General features: G+C 42.8%; 1 protein-coding gene across 1 annotated transcript in view; it reads right to left on the reverse strand.

The window, feature by feature from the left end:
• Top1 (DNA topoisomerase I) overlaps window positions 1-11,557 on the reverse strand; it is an 81,103-nt gene extending 69,546 nt beyond the window's left edge. The window contains exons 1-2 of the mRNA XM_038330092.1: window positions 11,196-11,557; window positions 10,865-10,889 (exon numbers count right to left, since the gene is read on the reverse strand). Of these exons, the coding sequence (XP_038186020.1) occupies window positions 10,865-10,889; window positions 11,196-11,228 (58 nt within the window). The 5' untranslated portion in view covers window positions 11,229-11,557. The remainder of the gene's footprint in view (window positions 1-10,864; window positions 10,890-11,195) is intronic.
• Between the last annotated feature and the right edge of the window lie 12,047 nt (window positions 11,558-23,604).

A 23,604-nucleotide genomic window follows, 5' to 3' on the forward strand; every position in this document is an offset into this window, starting at 1 on the left:
GATCAGTCAGGAAACCATACTCCAAGAACTATCACTGTTCTAATCCTATTCCGCTCAAATCGACACTATTACTAACTCAAGACCCCAACTAACTTAATGACCTCTATAGAGTGGGTCCTCAGTATTCTGCTGTTTACTTATAGCCCTCCCTTAACCACTGTAGAGCTGGAGAGAGGTTCATCAGTAAGAACATTTGCTGCTATCCCAGAGGATCAAAGTTTGGTTCTCAGCATCCACCTTCGGTATTATCAGCTCTAGGGGATTCCACACCCTCCTGCTTTAGAGGGCATGTTTACACATATGGCATAGACAGACAGACATAAATGACAGATATAAACGTAAGTAAAAATGATACTTTTAAATGAAACAAACTCTAGTTCTCTGAGCTCTAGTCAGTCATTCCATCGAAAAAGATGACTTCAAGATTAAATGGCTTATTAAATATGTAAAGAGAAGGACCAAGATTCTGGTAAGACACAGTAAAGGCAGTTAATTATCTCTAATAGGTAAATCCTCAATGAAAGATAGAATTTATCTTTATAAATAAACTTGGGATTCATAAAGCCAAGGTTTGCCTCAAACTATTATATAGCCAAGGATAGCCTTGAACTCCTGATTTTTCTTCCTTCATCTTCATGTATTGGTATTATAAGCATGCACCACCACAAATGATACTGCTAAATGTTCCGATCTTTAAAAAAAAATCATTTATCACAAAGTAGTCAGTTCCAAAATCATATATACACAAGTAACATACACACAATGCATGCAAGCACACACCCTTGTGTAAGCCTTGTAGCTTGACTAACAGAGTATTTTAATCTAAAGAAGCAAAATACATTTCTTAGCCAATTAAAATAGTGAGGTTTAACAGGAACCCCCATTTCTCTTTATGGGACACCAGTACCATGTGGGCTTCTAAAAGACACACTAACATATTTTCAGTGTGGTATATATAGCATCAACTTCTAGAAGCAGGACTAGGACCATGCCATGTCATATATGTCTGCAAAGCACTCCCACCTTACAAGACTTAAGATAAAATATTAAAGTACACTTCACAGGGGAAGACTAGACTTGGTACTGGAATAAAGCTATTACTTAGTTCAAAGATTAAGCTGTTCAGCAAATGCTCAAGAACTCAAATTTGAGTTCCCTGAAACTCTATGCATCTACTCAGCAGTGGGTAAAAACCTATTTACCTTATGCATTAGAAAGACTGATGCAAAAAAAAAGTGGCATAACATTTAAATACAATTCTAATGTGCATTTTTTTACACAGGTCAATAAAATCCAGCATTAAGATTTCATCTTTCTAGTTTTTCACATATATTTTAAGAACCACTTTTCCATGACAAACCTTTTGAAGGCTTTAAGGATTTCTTAAAATTAGAGCCATTCTATAATTGCCAGTTACTATAATCTACTTTCAATTTAACTATTAAATTTGCAGTCTGCTCTTCCTGATAAATGGTGTAAGGTCTCTAAGATATATTAGATTTAATCTAATGGACACTAGTGAAGCACTCCTAAATGAGTTTTATTTCCTTTGAGTTTTGAAAATAACAAATTCAAAACAATTCAATATTCAGCATTAACTAGACTTATGAGCCACTGTGGAAATTTCTTGACTGTATAATTTTTTTTCACTATCTCACAAATACCTATCTTCTCATACAACTATTAACATGTACTTTTGCTCCCAAATTCATTAACATAAGCTTTAGTTTAGGGGTTGTTTTGTTTTTGTGGTCCTAGAGACTGAACCTAGAGGCTTGCAAATACTAGGCCAAGTGCTATGCTGAGCTGCATGTATTGACAGTCATTTTTATATAGACAGAAACGAACTCTGAAATGAAGAGTGCAAAACCAGTCAATAGCATCAGGGTGGGTGAAAGGTTATGGCATGTAACACAGGTGTACACTATGAGGGAGAGGGTCTATTTCTCTCCAGAGTACAAGAGCGGCTAAAGGGAGTGAATGAGCTGACACAGAGAAGCAAAGTCTCTACACTGGTCCTTGAGGCCTCCTTTATTTCCCTAGGCTCAACTAGTCACAGAGAAATGAAATCTGAGAGAGGTAAAGAAGCAGCCACCGCCACCATGTGGTATTCTGAGCCATCAAGCTTAAGCTTGTATCTGAGGAATGTGGCTATGTCTGAGCACAGATGTATACTGACGAAAGACCACAGTAGACTAGCTGGAGGTGGAGTTTGCATGTAGAGTTGCCCTCATCCTTGTTGGTGAAACTGACTTAGAAGACCTTGATGTGTTTGTCAGTGAGACTGGTCTGGAAGTGGTACATATGCTTGGGCACTCTCACAGTGCAAGTAGAGAAAATGTATCTTTGTCTCCAGGCTGAACTCATTCTGGGATCAACAAGCTTGTGCTCTTCTTTTGACAACAGACCAAAGGCTCTGTACCACCAAGCAGGCACCTTTTGCTCTCAGCATATAACCAAGACTGCCAAAAGGACAACAATGCTGATGAGCTTGATTCATGGTGCCAAATGCTCTATGCTGGATTCTGGACTTTGGTCCTTGGTGGCTACAGCCTTGTTTGGAAGCACCACTGTCTCCTTTCATTTTTATTCAATGACAAGGTTTCACTAAATTTCCCAGGTTGGTATGGAACTCACTTGATGATCTTCTTGCCTCAACCTTCTGATAAGCTCATGTACAGGCCTGACCTTGCTTACTTATGATACTCTTATTCCCCAAATCACTATTTCACAGGAGGCTGAATTAGCCACTTTAAGCAAGATATGGAAAAAAAGATTAAGTCTCAGGTGTCTTCAGTCTTTGAGTTAAAAAATGTTTTGTGTGTTTTAGGGGAGAAATAGTGGCCTTTAAAAAATATGTTGATAAGGCATGTTGACTTTCATGGTTTAAAAAAACTCAAAACACACAAATGGTCTTTCATTTATTAAATGTTTTCAAAATCTGGGCATCTTTAATTGAAAATCCACAGTTCTAGTAAAAAGCTAGAAAATTAGTCACATCAATGGATGGATCTTCATTTTTCAGCCTGTCTTCTAAATTGCTCTAAGAAATTAATTTGGCCTTAAACTTATTCTTAAAAAAGCAGAAAAGGGGGCTGGAGAGACAGATCGGTGGTTAAAAGCACAGACTGCTCTTACAGAGGAAAGGACCCAAGTTTGAGTTCTGGCACCTACATCAGGTGGCTCACCACCAGCTCAGGGGGAACCCAATGCTTCTGACTTCCATGGACATCTGCCATTGTACACATACACACACACACACACACACACACAGAGAGAGAGAGAGAGAGGGATACACATGATCATAAAACAAAAAAAAAACATTTTTAAAAGGAAGAAAAGCAGGAACACAGCATATACCTGGGTCCTATTTAGTTCAAACATAGATATAGAGACCCTTTTCTTTTACGGTAAGTGACTCGTCTTACAATGGGAAGATGGGTACAGAACAGAAAGCTCTATTAAGACATGGAAAGGATGTAACCAACTCTAGTTATAGGCTACAAATATAGTGTATAAATGACAGGAAAATTTAAAACATTAGCAGGAAATACCAGTGAGGAATAACACCAATAACAGCACTACTACAAATCTAACATTGATAAAGATCTCCTGGGGCATGGTGGTACATGCCTTTAATCACAGCACTCATGAGGAAGGAGCAGCCTGGTCTACATAGTGAGTTCGGGGGTCAGTCAGGGTTACATAGTGAGGCCCTATCTTAAACAAAAACAAAAAAAGAAAATAAAGATCCATTTTAGAATACATGCAATCTCACTGAAGTTTAAATACTACAGAGAGATGAACCTTCACATTCTTATATAATCTGTAATAGTTTAAGAAACAGAAAATGGTTAGCTGAGAAAACCAGGGGCCAGGACAAGTTTCAGAGTGAGAAAGAGGACTTACCTAGGTTTTTTCCCAATTCTCCAATTTCTTGCTATATCAGCTCCCTCTTTACCACCAACTCTCTAACAATCCAGTTCCAATCTTAATACCAAAGAATCTCTTAGTTATCTAATAGTCCAGGTACACGGGGTCCAGGCTATCTCTACCAGCAGATAGTAAAAGACAGACTGTAACTGTACTGGGAAGCTTACTGTTACAACCTGAGTTTTTAGAATCTGCACCAAGGCAATGTTATCAAAATAGGGAGGTGAGAATGGAAAAAGTATAATAAAAGGTTTTATGCTGGCCTCCGATTCTCCATAAACCTACATAATCTCTACTGCTTCCACTCAATTCAGATTTAAAAAGTATTTTAGGAAGAACTCTTAATTAGCTTCCCTCCTTCCACTTCTACTGCTAATCAGGAACTCAACTACAAAGAAATATAGGAGACACCACAAGAGAAGAGTAAACTTGGGTTTTTGAATTTTTGTTTTTAAACAGGCTTTCTCTATGTAGCCCTGGCTGTCCTGGAACTTGATCAGTAGACAAGGTTGGCCTGAACTCAGAGATCCACCTGCCTCTGCCTACCAAGTGCTGGGATTAAAGGTGTGTGCCACTAAATTAAGGGTTAGTCTTAAACAACTGATATAAACTTGCCATATCAGTCTCCTGCCAATCAGTAACATGTCTGTAAAAAAGTCTTTCACTAGGCATTCAGAAAATGGTAGCAAGGTTAAAATATGAACATCTATTACGTCTCAAAAAGATATATTAGTCTACTGTAGTTCAAGTGTGATGTAATACTCAGGAGACAGGAGGATCTCAGTTCAAGACCAGCCTGGACTACATATAGAGTAACGTTCTGTCTTAAAACAAAACATTTCAATACCTAGAACCAAGAAAACTGGGTAGTGCAATAAGAAACAACAATATAAAAAATATTGGGACCCAAGATTTGGTTAGTTCTTACTCTTAAAAAACAGAAAACCTACCTGGGCCTCGTGGTGCACACCCTTAATCTCAGCACTTGGAAGGCAGAGGCAAGTGGAAGTTTGAGGCCAGCCCGATCTACATAGTGAGTTCCAGAGCAATCAGGGCTTTGTAGAGACACTGTCTCAAAATAAACAGACAGACAAACCTGGGGCCTGTGAGATGGCTCAGCAGGTAAAGGATTGTGTAGCCAAGCCTCACAACCTGAGCCTGCATGGTGGAAGAACTGACTCAGGCAAGTGTCCTCTGACTAGATGTGACACTGTGGCTGTGAGCTGTGTACACACACACACACACACACACACACACCATGTGTGCAAGCAAACACACAAAGCAAAAGTATTACAAAAACAAAGAAAAAACTAGTAAGCTATTACAATTCCAAAGTTGTCTCTTAAGTTTGTTTTATGTAACAAAAGCAGGTTAACACTGTCTACCTCAACACGGTTCCTTGTATTTGTCTAGATTAATCTCTAGTCACTTCAATTTACAGAAACAAGAAAAAATGTTGATTTAAAATGGGAGGGGGTGCATAACAACAACAACAACAAAATAAAATGGGGATTAGTATTCTGGTAGAGATGCATACAAAAAATACTATGTGTTTTAATTCTCCAGGATGGTACAGAGGTGAAGATGGTAGGAAAGTGAATATAACTAGAAACAGGAAAACAAATTAAAGATGAGTTTCAGCCACGAAGAAGTAAAAACTGAAGTTGCTTTTTTTTTTTTTTTTTTTTTTTTTTTTTTTCCAAATTTTGAGATGCTAAGTAATACACTTTTTGATACAGGCAGTCTAAGTCAATGGCACTATAATCTGTATGTACTCCAGATGTATTACTTGAAAACATGTACTTACAATATTCTTAAACATACACAAGGTGCCATTTTAAACAATACCTACTTGTCATTTCAAACTATGAAACATTTCCTCTAACATTGCCAAAATACTTTATATATATAAAGGTCATATATATCTGCCTTTTTAAAAAAAATTCTGAGACAGGGTTTCTGTGCAGTCCTAGATGTCCATGAACTCCATCTGTAGACCAGGCTGGTCTTGAACTCACAGGGATCACCTGCCTCTGCCTCCCAAGTGCTGGGACTAAAGTGCCACCACTGCCTGGCATATGGGTTTCTGCTTTAAACATTTTCTTTCCTAATCAAGTCTTGGCCACTGTACTGCCCTCCACCCTTCTTCACTCCCTTCTAAAGTGCCCAGGCCCACATTATCAGCATTGCACACTACCAGCACCTAGATAGCCATGAGGAAGAATGGAGTTTGAAAAAAAAGCTAATTCTTCCAAACAATGGCTTCAGTTTTAGAGTCCCTATTTCAGCTACTGGCCTGAAGCCACAGAAATAGAAAGGTGCTTCTCAAACTCCCAACTTACAAAGAAACATAATAGAGACAGACACCCTTCCATTTACTATGAAATCTTCCCTTAAACACAACACTCCATTGACTAAATCTGGAACTTCTACCCTAAATTCAACACCTTAAGGGGATTTCTCAATTGTTTGCCCAAATGCCTTTATTTTGCAAAGTTAGTAGATTAAAAGTAATCAAATATAATCAGATAATTTAAACCATAGAACACAGAATTTCACTCAAGGACTCCAACTTTTAAATGCCAACAAATATGTTTTATCATTCCTTCAAGTTGTTTTTGTTTTAAACAAAAACAAACAAAAAAAGAGAAAGGAATATGAAAACACAAACCACCTCTAGGTTTGACACCAAAATGCTTATTGCTAGTATTTGCGGTCTCAAGGTAAATTACACCTACAAAGTAATTACACTTGTAATTCATTTCAATGTGAACTTTTAGAGTTCAACATAGTTTCACAGGAGAAAGATGCAATCTCTCACACAACATGTTTCTGGGGAAATGACTGAGTTTGAAGAAAGTCGGTTTTACTTGGCATCTAATAAATGGCAAAAGTTATTGAAAATCTGTAATGTACATTATGCACTTGTGCCCAACTTGTATGAATAATACAATTTCAGAATAATGTGGTCTTGTAAAATGGCATGCATTAAGAAAGAACGACAAAAACATTTCCCATACCATAACCAACAAAAGACAACTGTTGCTGGAATTAATACACAGTTTTTCTAACATTTTACAGACTGAAAAAGCAGACTTTTAAAAAACTTTCCTATGCCACACAGCAAAAACAAAAACAATCTAACAACCTATTTTTGGCATATAAGGCTTAAAAACAGGTTAACTGTAAGATGTCCTGCCACTCACACAAATAGCTATTACTTAACTATTCCTAGAATAAATCAAAACTTTCAAAATTTTTCAAACTTTCTAAATCCATTATTTTCATGCTTGTAGAAAAGACTCGACTTTGCCACCCTGTGATATGGTTTACGTAAAATTTGGGAAACAACTTTGGGTTATCTTCCATTTTACAATAGCTACTTAACCAAAGAAAAGTTGAAGTTAAAAGGTTAGAAATAGTACCCAGTTTTTGTCTTTTAAACCATGAGATCTTTTTCTGATTTCTTCAGTAACTTCTGGATTTTCTTGTTTTAACAGAATACTCAGGCTAAAATCTGTGAGATCTGGTAAGCTCCAAGATAGTAGCATTTCAAAATTTCAAAGAAGGTCCATCAAGGAGTCTGGCTGCAGTGTAAAAAGAAATACCTCACTGGAGTCTAATACTTAAATGTGTCCAAACTGAGTCTAAAGGTTTCCAGACTTCATTTGGAAAGACCACCAGTTTTCAGCTTTAAAATGATAAGCATTTCAGAGCCACATCATGAGCCTTCTCATTGCCTACCTCAACTCATACCCAACAGACAGCAAGCACGCCTTATTCAAAATTAAGCCAATTAAGCCTATCCAGAATCAACACATGCTGCCAAATCATAGTATGATGGAGTTGAATAGTCAGTCTACTCGGATGCAGGAAGAGGAGGAAGCTCCCAAACTCCTGTAAGACGGGCAGTAACTTTAAGTCTTTGAAAACAGAAAAGGATTACCAGCACCTTAAGCTGATGTTATCACTGTTACAGCAAGGCATCCTATGCACTACTGTAATAATGACTCAGCCTCCCTACGGTTAGTACTACTGACAAAGGGAATAGCTTTCATTCAGGTGAAAGGGAAGTATGAAGTATGGGCTGTGTTCCTAAAATTCCTAGCTCATTGTTAATATCTTATATACAAATATACTACACAAATATTTTCACAGCAGTTGAGTATGGTCCAGAATGATCTAAATTTCACACAAAAGGCTGTAATGTTTAAGTACTGTAAAAAAAAAAAATGAGCTCCCCAGCAGGGGAGAAGTATTGTGTATCTTACAGAATTTAGTAAGCAAAATAAGGAATATGTGGTTTTACTTTGTGAACTTTCAGCTAATCTGTATGACAGATAGCTCAAGATCACTTAAAATCATATTTAAGTAAATATTCTCTCACTATAAGGATCAATTAAGAAGTCAGGGTATTAAAAACTCGTTTTTAAAATTGTCTTTCATATTTACATGCTCAATCACTAGTTAACAGTGTATTGCTTGGTAGAGCAAGCAGTTACTGAAACTACATGTAGACAATACCCACAAAGGTAATCACTACAGCATCAGAACCTTACGGTGGGAGATACACAAAGTGCTTGTCATCAAGGTTTTTGGTAAGGAATAAATGGGTTGCCACAGATTACCACCTCCCTTTACTCATCAAAACAGGAAACTTCATTTCTTCAAACCTACTGTATGGAGGCTAGGTTCATGGCTTTAGAGTGTAATCAGTTTCCTATCTATCAAATGGAGATTAAAAATACCTAATTCATAAGGTTCTTACAAAGAATAAGTTAGATGAACCAAGAAAAGAGTTGAGGTGCAAGTCTGACAGTTAAGCACTCAATAAATATTAAACATCATTGCTGGAAAATGTGAATCTATTCTAACAGTTAACAAAGGCAGTTTAATTTACTCTCTATAAAAATGCAAAGATAACATACCAAGTCCATAATCATGCACATATTCAGTAGCTCCTTTCTAATATTTAGATGAGAACTATGTAAGTTAAACTTGAGGGAAAAGGCTCAAGTTTGTTGCATCACTAAATACATCACCTACCATACCCAATTAGAAAGCAAATACTTTTATTATTAAATTCTTACCTTCCTTCAGAGAGCTTAAAATCACTTCTGAAATCCACACCTACCACATTCTTTGCTCCCTTTCCAAAGAAGCATATCTATATAAGATGGCTTTTTAAATTAAAGAGCCCATCTCCCTTTTTTAAAAGCCTGATAGGATGGACAAACACACCTAAGAAACAAACCAGCCCATGGCAATTCTCAGCACCTAGCCTTGTACAACACCCTTGCCCAGTCACCTCTGAGAGATTTCCCCACCTCCAGATAAAATTAAGTCCTTTATGTTCCCAAAGCATTTGGGGTACACATAATGCTACAGAACCTACCTTGTAATTAACTAATTATGACTCCCCCAATAGGATGAATTGTGAGCAAGACAGAGATGTGGTCACAGGTTCAATTCTAGCACTAAGCACAGTATACATTAGGTGCTTAAGAAAAGCTAAGCTTTACTTAGATTCTCTCCAGACGCACATCTCTTTTTGGATGGCTTCTCTCAGTTAGGCAGGCCAATATCATAGACTGCTTCACCAGAAAACCTACTTCTTAAACGGCTTCTCCCACTAAAGTTCCCCAGAACCCAAACTCTATATAAACACGATTATGTACCAAATCAGAGGGAATTCCAGCATACTACAATGGGATTGTTGGAAAGCCTATAAATATGAGCTTCTTACTGGGGTAGTGGGAGGGAGACACCCACCAACACATTCTTCACAGGGTAGTTTTAATGTAAATATCTAAAAAACAAATGACTGGAAAGGGCTCAAAAACATGACGTGGGAAAAGCTAGCTAACCCTTGATTCCTGAAATACAGCAGCGTTGGCGAAGAATGAACAGGAAAACAGGAGTAGGGGCTGGCCACTCTTTGTTTCAATAAATAAAATCTTTTCAAATTCCTTATAGTCCCTAAAGAAAAGACCAGCACACTAGGTCCAGATGAGCAGCGCAACCTTTCCTCAAGACAAGTCACTAAACTGTGTCTCTTTAAAAAAAAAAACAAAAAAACAAAAAAACAACTGCCTTGGGAAGCCTAACCACAAAGTTCTAGTCACTAACACTTTTAATTTTATAAAGAAAATCAATATGCTCAAGTCCAACACTCAAACTAGGTGACACATAGATAACGTGAAAACTTTCTAAAGGGAGGTATCTTTGCAAAGAACACAACTTGGGAAAACAATCCCAAAATACAAAGAACTCCACAAAAGGTGACTTTAGTTTTTTGGGTCATAACTGCTATCATAAACATCTCACCACGAAAAAACACAAAACCCCACAGCTGCCTTCGGGAATCTTTCATTGGAAGCAGGAAAAAAAAGCAAGCAAACGTGAAGCAGAAAGCGAATAACTTCCAAAATAAAGTTCTATTTAGGAAAAAAAAAAGATAATTTAGTCTCCAAGCCTTGCCTCTCGGGTGAGGTCTGTGATTTATGTGGCTCTGCTCTGCAGAAAGCTCTTTCTGGACGTCTCAAAGAAGGAGCCGAGGGAGGGAGAGAAAGACACAGGCACTGAAAGGAGAGGAGAGAGAAAAAGAAAATGGCGCAGAGACTAAGTCCCGACCGTCGACAAGGCGACTTTCCCGGGAAGAATCCCGGTGGAGCAAGACCGCCCGAGACCCAGCGACAAGCGACGCGGGGTCTCCGTTGCCCCCTCTTGGGAAGGCCGTGATCTGGGGGTGCTGGGACACCGGGAAAGGGGGTCTAGAGGAGGCCCGATGGGAACAATGGGGCCGGTGAGCGAGGAGCCGGGACTTAGTCTCTGGGACGCCATGTCTGTCCTCTGCCCGGCTCCGGCCCGGAGCGGGGGAGACGGCCGGCGGCGTGTGGGGACACTCGGGTGGGGCGGGGGGCACACTCACCATTCAATCGGAAATCCGCTTCGATCTGAGGAAAGAAAAATGAGGGAAGATGAAACAACCGGCACATGAAGCCCTGGGGCGGCGGGCGAGAGCGCGCGGCCGGGAGCCGGGGACCGGGCCCACCCGGCACCCCGCGAACGGCCCTCCCCGGGGCTGCCATCCCTAACCCCCCACCCCAAACTCCAACTTGACGGCTCCGCCCGGGGCCCGGCCACCTGAGCGGCTCCAGTCGGCCGCCCTTCACCGCGGACTCGGGCCTGTCAAGGCGGTGCGGCCGGGGCCGGGGCCGAGCCGGGAGGCCGGCGGCGAGGAGGGGGCCCGCGGCTCGCACCTGGGAGTCGTTGTGCAGATGGTCCCCGCTCATGTCGGCCGGCGGGGGGACGCTGAGGGCTCAGAGGCAGCGCGGGGGAAGAGACGCGGACGGTCGGGGCGGCCTGAGCAGGCGGACGGAGTTTCCCGAGAGGACGAGCAGACGGCGACAGCAGCCGCGGGCCCGACACTCCTGGGGCAGCTGAGGAGGCGGCGACAGCGGCGGCGACGCTGACAGACTGCCGGGCGGGCGGGCGAGCGAGAACAGACCCCCAGCAGTTGTGTAACAGCCTAAGTTCGCATTTCCCGTCAGTACGCCTGCGCGGCCGCTTTTAAATGGGACGTCAACGACGTCAGAGCTCGTGGAAAGGAGCTGAGGGTTGCGGTGGGTCTCTTCGAGGTCTGGGAGGCACAGCCGGTTTTTGCCTGACAAGTTCCGCCCCTCGTTTGCATACGGGCTTGACCCCGCCCACCCTCTGCCTAGCTGCCGGCTCGCGTTCTCGGAGGCGGGACGTTGGCTCTGGGCAGTGCGCAGGCGCAGCACTGACACCGCCTCTGGACCCGGGACACCGGCGCGGCCACGTGGTAGGCCTTTAAAGGCCGCGGCGGGACCCAGCTGGGCCAGGCAGGGACCAAGCCTCCAGCTCCCTCGTGTCTGGAGCCGGGGAAGTTCGATCTGCGCATACCTTGGCTGCGAAGGTTTTAGTTTACCACCATCCCTAAGGTGTTGGGTGGAGTCTCTTCCCAGCCTTTGTCCAGACCTCAGACTTCTGGGTTACTTTTTAAAATTAATTTTTCAGTCAAGGTTAGCTCCAGTTTACAGATCCATACATAAAGCCCTTTGTCACAAGGGCTCAACTGCACTCGTTCATTCTACAAATATTTATTGAGCATCTACTGTGAGCCAGGAATTACACTGATGTGAGGTCCTGGTTCTATCCAGAGTTGTACTGCGAGCAGGCCATTGGGAAAGAGGGAAGGAAAGAACTTTCATTTAGGGAGCACATACTGTAAAGCCTGCCCAGAATCCTCAGGGTTCTAGGTGTGGACAACCTCCCCCTATAGAGCTGTCTTAGGGATAAGTGACTTTGAATCACAAGTAACAAGTAACTTAGGTGCCTCACGAGCCCATCCCTGGCTGAACTCATCTCCACCCTGGCTCAATCCACAGTACTGCAAAATATAAATAAATTTGGAATATGTTGATAAGCGCATTGAGTGGTCAACACTAGTGGTTAATTCTTATGACTGCTTCCAAACTTAACCCAATTATCACCTAGAAGTCACACACACACACACAAAGTGCCTTTTCCACTCACAGATCATTTATACCTCTCATAAGTGATGGCACAATCATTAAGTTACTTATAAGGGAGCTAGTGACTTCTAGTCTGTCTTCTCTATAGAGTCCAAGGTCAGGGTGAGCTTGTCTATCTTGTTCAGCATTTAGTCCCCAGGACCCAGCAACAGGTCCTTGGACAGAAGGGGGTCCTAGGCACTAAGTGCTTACAAGCAGATAATGCAGTGACTAAGCCCACACTGGAAAGTTAACCCAGCCTGATTTTGAATTCTGCTTTCTTATTAGCTTTGTGACCTTGGACAAGTTGTGTAGCCTCTCTGAGTCCCAGTTTCTTCATCTGAACAATAGTGATAATTGTGTTTAATAGACTAGACTGTACCAAACAAAAAGACCTTATTTGAGGGCATGTAGATAATTTGTATCATCCAGTCTTTATTGAAACTCAGGTCTGCCTGATTCCAGTGTTCTTTCTCAGCAGCCATATTGCCAGAGCCAGTTTGCCTGGTTTAGTGTCTTTCCTCATAACATGCCCCTGTGGAAAGCAATCCCAGGCCAGCAGGGGAGACATCTGGCTATGACCTGTTTACTGCAGTTTTGCCAAGACATTGCAGCCTTCAAGAAAAGTGGTCCCATCTTCCTCTGCTTTAGCTTCCAGCCCCTGGTGACTTGGGAGAATCTTCATTTGTTTTCTAGGTCCCTCCCAGAAAAACCAGGTATACATGGAGACAGAATACAGGCCCAGAATGATGTATCAAAGATGGTAAACTAGCTACCCATCATCCGGTCATACACTAAATGCCTCTGCCTCTGTTTGGCAAGCAGTGTTCACATGGCCACCCTCTGTCTTCCTCACGAGGTCATAGAGCTTGAGAGGACTTTCGGTCTGCACAGACTACACAGACCAGTGTTTACATTTTAACTGATGTGCATCTATTTTAATATGTGTAAAGAAGAAAAAACAGGCCGGGCGGTGGTGGCGCACGCCTTTAATCCCAGCACTCGGGAGGCAGAGGCAGGCGGATCTCTGAGTTCGAGGCCAGCCTGGTCTACAAGAGCTAGTTCCAGGACAGGCTCTAGAAACTACAGGGAAACCCTGTCTCGAAAAACCAAAAAAAAAAAAAAAAAAAAAAAAAAAAAAAAAAGAAGAAAAAACAACTACCACATGAAACACATGGTAATAAATGTTTGGGTTAAAGATTTTTTAAAAAGTGATTAATTTTAAATAGAAAATATCCAGCTGGGTGTGATGGGCCACACCTTTAATTAACTCACTACTCAGCAGGCAGAGACAAGGGGATCTTTGTGAGTTTGAGGCCAGCCTAACATGGTGAGTTTCAGGCCAACCAGGGCTACTACATACTGAGACTATCTTTAAAAAAAAAAAAAAACAAATCCAGGAATAGTACAAACAGGGAACATAAGACATACTCCAGGAAGGTCAAAGGCAAATATATATGAGGTTTGGGAATACTGCTTTGACTCAAGACTGTTCACTAATGGAACATCTCAGCCTCCGTAAAAATAAGTAGCAGATGAGAGCTGATGGTGTAGGCCTGTCTCCAAAGCATGACTCGTGAAAGGCAGATGATTTATAGCAAAAGGAGCACTCCACACACAAATGCATACATTCCATTATGCATAACACTGAACACACAAATGCATACATTATGATTTAAACAGATCTTTTCTCAGAGTTCTACTTCAATATGTCGACACCTAGATGATTCTTAAAATATGGCAGAGGTGTGCGCTGTCTCTAAAATAGTTTTCTTTTTATTTTTTTTTTTCCCTTGTGCATTGGTGTTTTGCCTACATGTATGTCTATGTGATGGGTACCAGATCCCCTGGAACTGGAGTTACAGACAGTTGTGAGCTGCCATGTAAGTGGTGGGAATTGAACCTGTGTCCTCTGGAAGAGCAGCCAAACTACTGAGCCATCTCTCTAGCCCCTGACTTGTGAAACAGGATATCTCTTTTTTTCTTTCTTTGTTTTGTTTTTTTTTTTTTTCGAGACAGTCTGTAGACCATGCTGGCCTCAAACTCAGAGATTTGCCTGCCTCTGCCTTCTAAGTGTTGGGATTAAAGGTCCGTGCCACCACTGCCCCTTCAAAATATCTTTAAACCTAGGAAACACCCCCCCCCCCCCCCCCCCCCCCCCCCCCCCGCCACCACTCCTGACTGCAGCTTGAGACTTGAGCTCCTTTGATTCGAATGAATGGACTCAGGACACTGGATCTGGGAGGCTGCTCGAGGTTCAGTCTATGTCTGTTTGCTTTTTGGATTTTTTGTTTGTTTGCTTTTGTTGTTTTGTTTTCGAGACAGGATTTCTCTGTGAAACAGTACTGCCTGTCTTGGAACTCTGTAGACCAGAGATCCACCTGCCTCTGCCTCCTGAGTGCTGGGATTAAAGGTGTGTGCTACCACCGCCCGACTATGGATTGGTTTTATTAAACCTGATCCAACTTTTGCCTTCCAGAATTAAACACTTGTGATAATGCCTGAACAACTTCTGCTTTCCTAAACTCACAAGGTTCTGGAGGGACAATAAACACAGCCACAAATGTGCTGTGGTTCCTCTTTGATAGTTGACATGCCATGCGTGGCCTAAACTGAGTTTAAATTCCTTGAGGCTTTAGAATTGAGAACAAAGTGTGGTCTCTCTTCTTGCCAGTAGGTCTATATAGTATGTAAGTTAAGGAACAGCACTTTCTGTCAAGATCAGAGGGAGCTGGTAGAGGTTGAGGGCAGAGTGTAATGGCATATTATTTGTATTTTGATAAATAAATCTTGCCTGAAGACCAGACACAAATCTAAAGCCACTAGAAGTCTGGCAGTGGTGACACCTTTAATCCCAGGATTTGGGAGACAGAGTCAGATGAATTTCTGTGAGTTCAAGGCCACCCTGGGCTACACAAGATCAATGCAGAAATAAATCCAGGTGGTGGTGGCCTACAACTTTAATCCCAGTACTAGAGAGTCGTACACCCTTGATCCCAGCCCTAGGCGTAGTATAAAATGAGAAGAGAGAGAGAGGCTATGTTTTAGTCTGCGGTCACCCAGCCTTGGTAGAGGTAAAACGTCTCTAGCGACTTTTCTGGTTTTCGGGTTGAACCCCAATTTCTGCCTCTGGGTTTTATTATTCGTGCTACAGGAGAGGCCTGGGGAGTGCTAAGAGGCAGAGAAAAAACCCTAATGAAGTTCAAGGATGTGGATTCTGCCTCACTGTGCTGTGTGATCATTGCTCCTTTTGCTTGTGTAAGCTGTGATGGATCATATGACTCATATTCAATCAGGGAACTCTTAAGGCCTCCACTGTGCTTTTGAACCCCACTGGGAACTTCATGTTACAGGACTCAGATACCCCTCCTGACATCTTTAAAACTGTATTTGTTGTTCTTAACACTTTTTGTTTTATTTATTTATTTATTTATTTATGGAAGGGAGGATTGTTGTTGTTTTTTAACGTTTTGAGATAGGGTCTCATGAAGCCCAGGCTGGTCTTGAACTCACTGTATAGCTGAGGCTAGCCTTGAACTCCTGATCCTCTGTCCTGAATCTCCCAAGTTCTAGCCTTACTACTGACATGCACCACCACATTTAGCCTTCCTGACATTGTGATACCAAGATGCTCGTGTAGCCTTGACTGGGCCTCTGGCTGCAGTGCATTCCAACAGTTTCCCCTTGTCATAAGGCTTTGCCTAGAGATCCACTGCCCTGTCAAGACTTGGACACTCTTAAAATAGAGCCTGTTCCATGATCCATGGGAAACTTTCATGCTGTTGATCCCAGTAGCTACAAGAAATGTCCTGCTGTCTGCTCATACTACAACAGCTGCTCACCAAAAGTTGAAAATTGGCTAATTACAAGGAAAGGCCAGTGAGAAAGACCAAGCCTTTAATTGCACAGTGAGCCCAGTTCATGTAGCTAGGATGTAGGAGCCTGCCATGTGGCTCAGGGTGTAGGGTAGGACTTGTGTATTTCCATTATCTTTCAACATCCTCTTCCCTCAACCTCCCAGAACACTGAGGTTACAGGCCCAAGCCCTCTGTTGTCTTCCTTCCACAAGACATCCCTGCTATGATAAGAATATTTATCATAGACAGGGTGGTGTGATTTACGCCTGTAATCGCAGCACTCGGGAGGAGTTTGAAGCCAGCCTGGTCTACAAAACGAGTTCCAGGACAGCCAGAACTGTTACACAGAGAAGCCCTGTCTTGGGATACATATATTTGTTTAATCACTATTCCCTAAGGATTGGGAGTATTGTTCATACTATGAGGTAGTCAGGACCTACGCTAAGCCATGTAAATGCAGATACAAACAAGACCTAATCTTCATTTTTAGAAAAATTTCTAATCTAACAATGAGAAATTCACATTCCCCAACTGTTAGCCTAAGGATTATCAGCATAAATAGCTGTAGATCACAGCAGAGGAGAAAGTCAGAGCCTTAGCTGTGAGACAGAATGAGGCTGGGAATGTGGGAGGGCCCTTCCCATCCCAGGGGAGCTACAGCAAGATGAGCTAAGTTTAAACGAGGTGTGAAAACCATGAGTCCAGGAGTGGACAGTTCAGTGAAGCTGACAATGGAGACAGGGAGATTAGCTAGGAGACCTCCTGGGGTGGTTACACTAACCACAGCAGGTAGTTTAGAATGAGCATAGAGATGCGGATTAGAAAGGAGATAGTAGGATTTTTGACCCAGCTAGAGTGGAGCACACAGGGCAAGTGTGGCAGCCGATTTTGCTGACTCTCCAAGATGTGCTGCCAGGTGGGTCACCCTGCTGCTGTTTGGGTCTGACTGCTTTCAGCTAGAGAAGCAGCAGGGAGTGGGAGGTAGAGAAGCAAGCACGGGAATTACAGAAAACACCCAAAGATTCTGGGAGCTAGAGAAACCCCAAGTTGACTCAGCATGACTCCTCTGGAGAGAGAGGAAAAAAAAAAAAACAGAAGTAGCAGGTAGCAGCCTCACTTAACAACCAAATGGTGACAGAGTCAGGTTTTGAAAACATCATAAACATCATTTTTCCCCTGCTACAGACCCTCCAAGTTCTCTATTACCCCCTCCTCTGACCCCGTCCGGAGGCCGGTGGTTGCAAGGGACATCTCTTCCTACAGGAGTCCCTGTAGCTTCACTTGTCTCCTTCTTCCTGATACCCTCTTTGACCTTGTAATTGTTAAAAACAATTTTTCAGAAACCTGACATGATGGCGCATACCTTTAATCCCAGCATTTGGGAGGCAGAGGCAGAAAGTTCTCTGTCAGTTCAAGGTCATCCTGGTTTACGTACCAGGCCAGCCCATGGCTACAAAGTGAGACCCTATCTTGACAAAAACAGCAAATAAAAGCAATAAATACCTCCCATTGATTGGTTACTTACTCTGAGATCTTTCCTATGCCAAGTGCTTCTGAGAGTTTTGTCTTAAATTCTTGTATCAACTAGGAGTAGTTACTAGTGCTTCCTTCATCGTATCGGCAAGGACTGTCAAGTGTGTTAAGCTACCCAGTAAGCCCAGCCTCTGAATACCTAGGCTGCTTTCCCAAGTTGTCTTGAGGTCACTGTTCTGGCCTTTACGGGAGTGATACGGAAAGGCGATGGATAAGTGGGAGGCAGGTACAGGCTCTGGTGTTCTAAGTGTGCCACTGGGTCCAGCTGTTCTGTGGATTCTGGGGACACACATTCCAGTCCTCGTGCTTATGAGCTGTCTTATTATTATCAGCAGTAGTCTCTTCTCCTTTTGTATTCCCCTGTGGTAGCTCTATAGCCCCAGTGTTGACTTCCACAGGTAGCCTCTCAAATGCATGTTTCTAATCTTGACTCCTTCACAGCCCTCACAAGTGCAGCCTTCTGACTGAGCTTCCTTGTCTTTCTGTTGGCCCTGTCTAGGTCTCGGCCTCAGATCCTTAGTCCTGTTCTTCACACCCAATATGTAGCTATTACCTCTGTGGAATCTACCAAGACATTCTTCTGAAATTCTCTGTCTTCCCCTCCCTGATTTTTATTACACCCTACACCTTCCCTAAGCTTGCTCGCTCCCTTCCTCCCTCCCTCCACCCTCTCTTTTTGTCTTCCTCCTCCTCTCAGACAAACACCAACAAGCAAAAACCAATGAGCCAAGTACTACACCTAGAACAAAGAATTAAGCTGTGAACTAGAATGACCAGATGCCTGTTCTGAAGGAGCACAGATGTAGTAGATAAGACGGGCAGGGGAACAAGTGTTTGTTATGCTGTGGGGGGAAATGCTGTATGTTGTGAAGTCCTTCAGAGGAGCCCAGATCCAAAGATACAGGAGTTAGCAGGTTAAAAGTTGGTGTGTGAGGGAAATGACCAGAGACTAAGAGCTGGGAAAGATTTGGAAACTCAGGTGCTTTGGGGAACTCCTGGGTATTCAGTGTGGCTGGGAGTGGATTATCCAGATGGACCGTGAGAGATGAGACCTAGGGTTTGGGTAGGATTTGAGCGTTCCCCAGGACTTGATGTAAAATGGCAAGTGGGTTCAATTTAATCCTTGATATTTATTTATTTAATTTGGCTTTTCAAGACAAGGTTTTTCTGTACAGTCCTGGCTATCCTGGATTCAGAGATCTCTCCACCTCCCCCCACCTCCTGAGTGCTGGGATTAAAGGCACATGTTGCCACTACCTGGTTTAATGTTGGACTTTTGGAATATGATTGGGATTAGATAAAATTAAGATTAGTGTGTGCCCTCCTTGTTTAAATCCTTGTAGCTTTATAAAAAGAGGAGAACACATACACACACACACACACACACACACACACACACACACACACACACACACACACACATATATATATATATATATATATATATATATATATATATATATATACCTCTTGCCATTTACTGCTCTGAGCAATCTCTGGACTCTACCTGCAAGGCCATAACCAGCCTCCTGCCCTTGGACTTACAGAACTGAAGGCCAGAGAAGCACATACACACACACCTCTCAATTTTTGTTGTTTATTTTTTTTGAGACAGGGCTTCTCTACATACCTCTGGCTGTTCTGGAACTTGCTCCAAAGACCAGACTGGCCTTGAACTCAAGAAAACAGCCTGCCTCTGCCTCCTGAGAGCTGAGATACTGGGATTAAAGGCATGGGCCACCACTGCTTTGCCCAGCAAAGCCTCTCTTTTTAAGATTCCTCAGTCTGTAGTATTTCATTATTGGCACAGAAAAGTAGACGGATACAAGGCTGAATCAGTGAGAAAGGCCTAACTCATGTAGGATTTCTTTTTTTAATATTTATTATGTATACAATATTCTGTCTGTGTGTATGCCTGCAGACCAGAAGAGGGCATCAGACCCCATTACAGATGGTTGTGAGCCACCATGTGGTTGCCGGGAATTGAACTCAGGACCTTTGGAAGAGCAGGCAATGCTCTTAACCTCTGAGCCATCTCTCCAGCCCGGATTTCTTGAATTGGGTTCAGGAAAAAGCAGTTTGTCCTCACGGCAACAGGAAGTCACTATGAGCCACCAGCAATAGAGAAACATAATCAATATGCATTATAGGTAATGTTACCTTTTGAATAAAAAGTAGATTTGAAGAAGACCTTAGGAAGGTGGTTGTTTCATGTAAACAAAAATAATAATGTTGGCCTGAGGAGATGGCTCAGGTGATAAAGTGCTTGCAAAACAAGCATAAGAACCTGAGTTGGATCCTGTATAAAAAATAAACGGAGAGTGGAAACACATGCCTGTAATCCCAGCTCCAGGGAAGTAGAGCCAGGATGATCCCTAGGACGGGATGCCCAGACCATTTAGTGAAGCTCCAGGTTCAGTGAACGACCCTGTCTCAAAACCAAACCCAACCTACAAATAAAAAGAAACATGAGAGTGATTAAGACACCTGACATGAAGCCAGGTGGTGGCGCACGCCTTTAATCCCAGCACTTGGGAGGCAGAGGCAGGCGGATCTCTGTGAGTTCGAGACCAGCCTGGTCTACAAGAGCTAGCCTCCAGGACAGGCTCTAAAAAAGCTGCAGAGAAACCCTGTCTCGAAAAAACAAAACAAAAATAACAACAACAAAAAGACACCTGACATGACTCTCGCCTTCATACACACATGTACACACAAACCCTCCTCCCCATATACAATGATGTTGATGGTCCTGGTCAGCCAAACAGTCATGAGGATGGAAAGAAACTGGCAGTGGAGGGTGGTATTCATAGCTTAGGGTTGATGTCAGTGATTGATAATATATGTCTGGGAAAGTGATGGGGGAGAAGTGAAACATGGGGTTGGAGGTACAATTCACAAGAACCAGGAATTCTGGGAGTTGACCTATCTCTTAGTTAGGGCTGCTATTGCTGTAACATAACACCATGACCAAAAGAAACTTAGGGAGGAAAAGTTTTATTTGGCTTATGCTTCTATATCATTGTTCATCCTTGAAGGAAGTCAGGACAGGAACTCAAATAGAGCAGGAACCTGGAGGCAGGAGCCAATGCAGAGGTCATGGAAGAGTGTTCCCTATTTCTTGCTCAACCTGCTGTGTTATAGAACCCAGGACCACCAGCCTAGGGATGTCCCACCCACAATGGGCTATGCCCTCCCACATCAATCACTAATTAAGAAAATACAAACCAGGAATGTGTCTTTAATCCCAACACTCAGGAGGCAGAGGTAGGTGAAGTTCTAGGAATTTGAGGTCAGCCTGGTCTACAAAGTGAGTTCCAGGACAACAAGGGCTACTCAGAGAAACCCTGTCTCGGAAATATAAAAAAAGAAAAGAAAGGAAAAAAAAAAAGAAAATGCTGTACAGACTTGCCTATAGCCCCATCTTACATTTTCACAATGGAAGTTCTTTCGTCTTAGATGGCTACAGCTTATGTCAAGTTGACATACAGCTAGCAAGAACAACTTGGTTTGAGAAAAAGATGATGAATTCAGCTCTGCCCATGGAAAGCTTAAAGTGATCGTGTTTCAGCTGAGTCAGGATGTCTGTCTGGTAGGCAGTAGGACACATAGCTTTGGAGCTCAGGAGAGATACTGGAAGTTAACAGCATTGAAGTAATACCTGAAGTAATTCAAATAGATGAGGTCATCGGGAGGGCCTGGAAGCACAGCCTTATTTTAGGGATGGGCCTGGGTTGGTAAGTGAGTAGAAGATCAGGAAATGGAGGCAGCAAGTTTAGACAAGTAGTTCAGAAGGTTTCACTATAAACAAGGAGGAATGTAATGCGGTAGCGACTGGAGTAGCCTGGGGCCAAGACGCGCGCGCGCGCGCGCGCGCGCGCGCGCGCGAGTGCGTGAGTGCGTGAGTGCGTGAGTGCGTACGTGAGTGCGTGTGTGGTGCTACTGCTGATGGACAGCACACATCTGATAAGAAAGAGGGTCTGCTGATTTCTAGTTCAGAGCTATTGGATCATCCCAACCTCCTTGAAAAAGCGCTAGTCTAGTTTATAGTCAGTTAGAGGAGATATCCCTTTGAAAGAGACAGCATTCTTTGCCTCTAAAGAGCCACAAGCTGCTTCCACCCTCACTCTCACAGCTCTGGGCCCCTACCCCCAGGAAATTTCTTGAAGATAGACTCAGAGGACTAGTTTTTCAGGATGGCTTATCTTTCAGGGTCCCAGAGATCTTTTCCTCCCAAAGTGCCTGCAGGAGACATCTCTAATTTTTCAGGACTCTGCTTTGGGCACCAGCAGTGGGCTCTGGCAGTGAATGTGGAGAAGCCAGGAAGACAGATGTTCCTCGTCAGCTTCTGCAGTGCAGTTAAATTACTCTGTCATATCTCCATGTCTGTTTGATGTTAGACCCTGCTAGTACTACTGCGGGTCGGAGTTCACCGCAGCAGCCTCCCTCTACCTGGATGGAGTAACGTATCAATTACAACATGGACGTCTGGAACCTTGTAAGAGAGCCCCCAGGACAGGGGATCCAGCCTTACATACTTGAGAGAAAAAGACAATGCTGTGGTCTCCAAATCCCCTCAGTGATGCTGAGTAATCCCAAACACAAATCCTCTGCTTTTTAAAAAAAAAATGGCAACACAATTTATTTGAAATTTATTTTTTCCTATTTGTGTTCAGAACCAGGAAGCACAACACTAGGAATGCATTTGCACAAATTTCTGGAGAATGTCTTTATAGCCCTGATTGTCCTGGAAATTGCTTCTGTAGACCAGGCTGAACTACCAGTAAACTTCTAATGTGTCAAGCAGAACAGAAACATAGCCAGGGTCTTTACTATCACTCTTCCTTCAGAAATGCAGTTTTTCCAACTGTCCATCCATCAGCTCATTCAAACTTCAGTCACCAGCCTCTGTGAACCTTCTCTGGGCTACATGATAGCTCAGCTAATTCCTATTCCATCCTACTACAAGCTGTTTTGGTTCTCTAAGCCTTCTGTTTCCTTTGCTGCCTTCTTTACCCCAACGGCATGTCCTGGGTTCACAGACTTCCATTCATGCATGAGTGTGGGCCTCTTGTCTCATCTGCTTCCTTTTTTTAGGCTAAGCAGTTTAAAAATGTGTATATGCACATGTACCGTCAGGTCCTCTGAGAAGCTAGTATATTACGGGCCTTCTTCCTCCCAGAACCTGGTATGCCCAAACATAGCACTTTACATAAACATACATGTCTTCCTGGAGTCAGAGCCCCTCCTCTGGGGGTGTCTCTCTCGCTTCCCCCCTCTTTGGATTTTTGGTTGTTGTTGGCTCTCCAGATGGCCTACCTTAGCTCCTTTTAGAAGCCAGAAGTTTCTTCTCATCATCAACACTTATTTATTTACAGAAAACTACAAAATTTATACAATATTTTGTTTTTGAGATGGGTTTCTTGCTCTGTCACTCAAACTAGCTGTGCACTTCTGGAATCAAGCAATCCTCCTGTCTCAGCATCCTGAGTAGCTATGCACCTGGCTGTGCTCAGCTGTACATATTGTATGCTTCAGTTGGCTTCACTCTCTCAATGACCCCAAGAGGAAGGAACTATTACAGTCCCAATCTTCCAGATGAGAGAACTGCTGAGCTGCATGTTTTGTCAGTGCCTCATGGTTCCAAGTCGAGTATCTTTCTTCTGTGCAAAGGTTGTGGCTTATTAACCGTTGTTTCCTTTGACCTCTCAATTCTACCACCTGAAACCCACCTTCTCCTTACCCTA

Source organism: Arvicola amphibius, chromosome 5 (genome assembly GCF_903992535.2).
Source record: "Arvicola amphibius chromosome 5, mArvAmp1.2, whole genome shotgun sequence".
Taxonomy (NCBI): Eukaryota; Metazoa; Chordata; class Mammalia; order Rodentia; family Cricetidae; genus Arvicola; species Arvicola amphibius.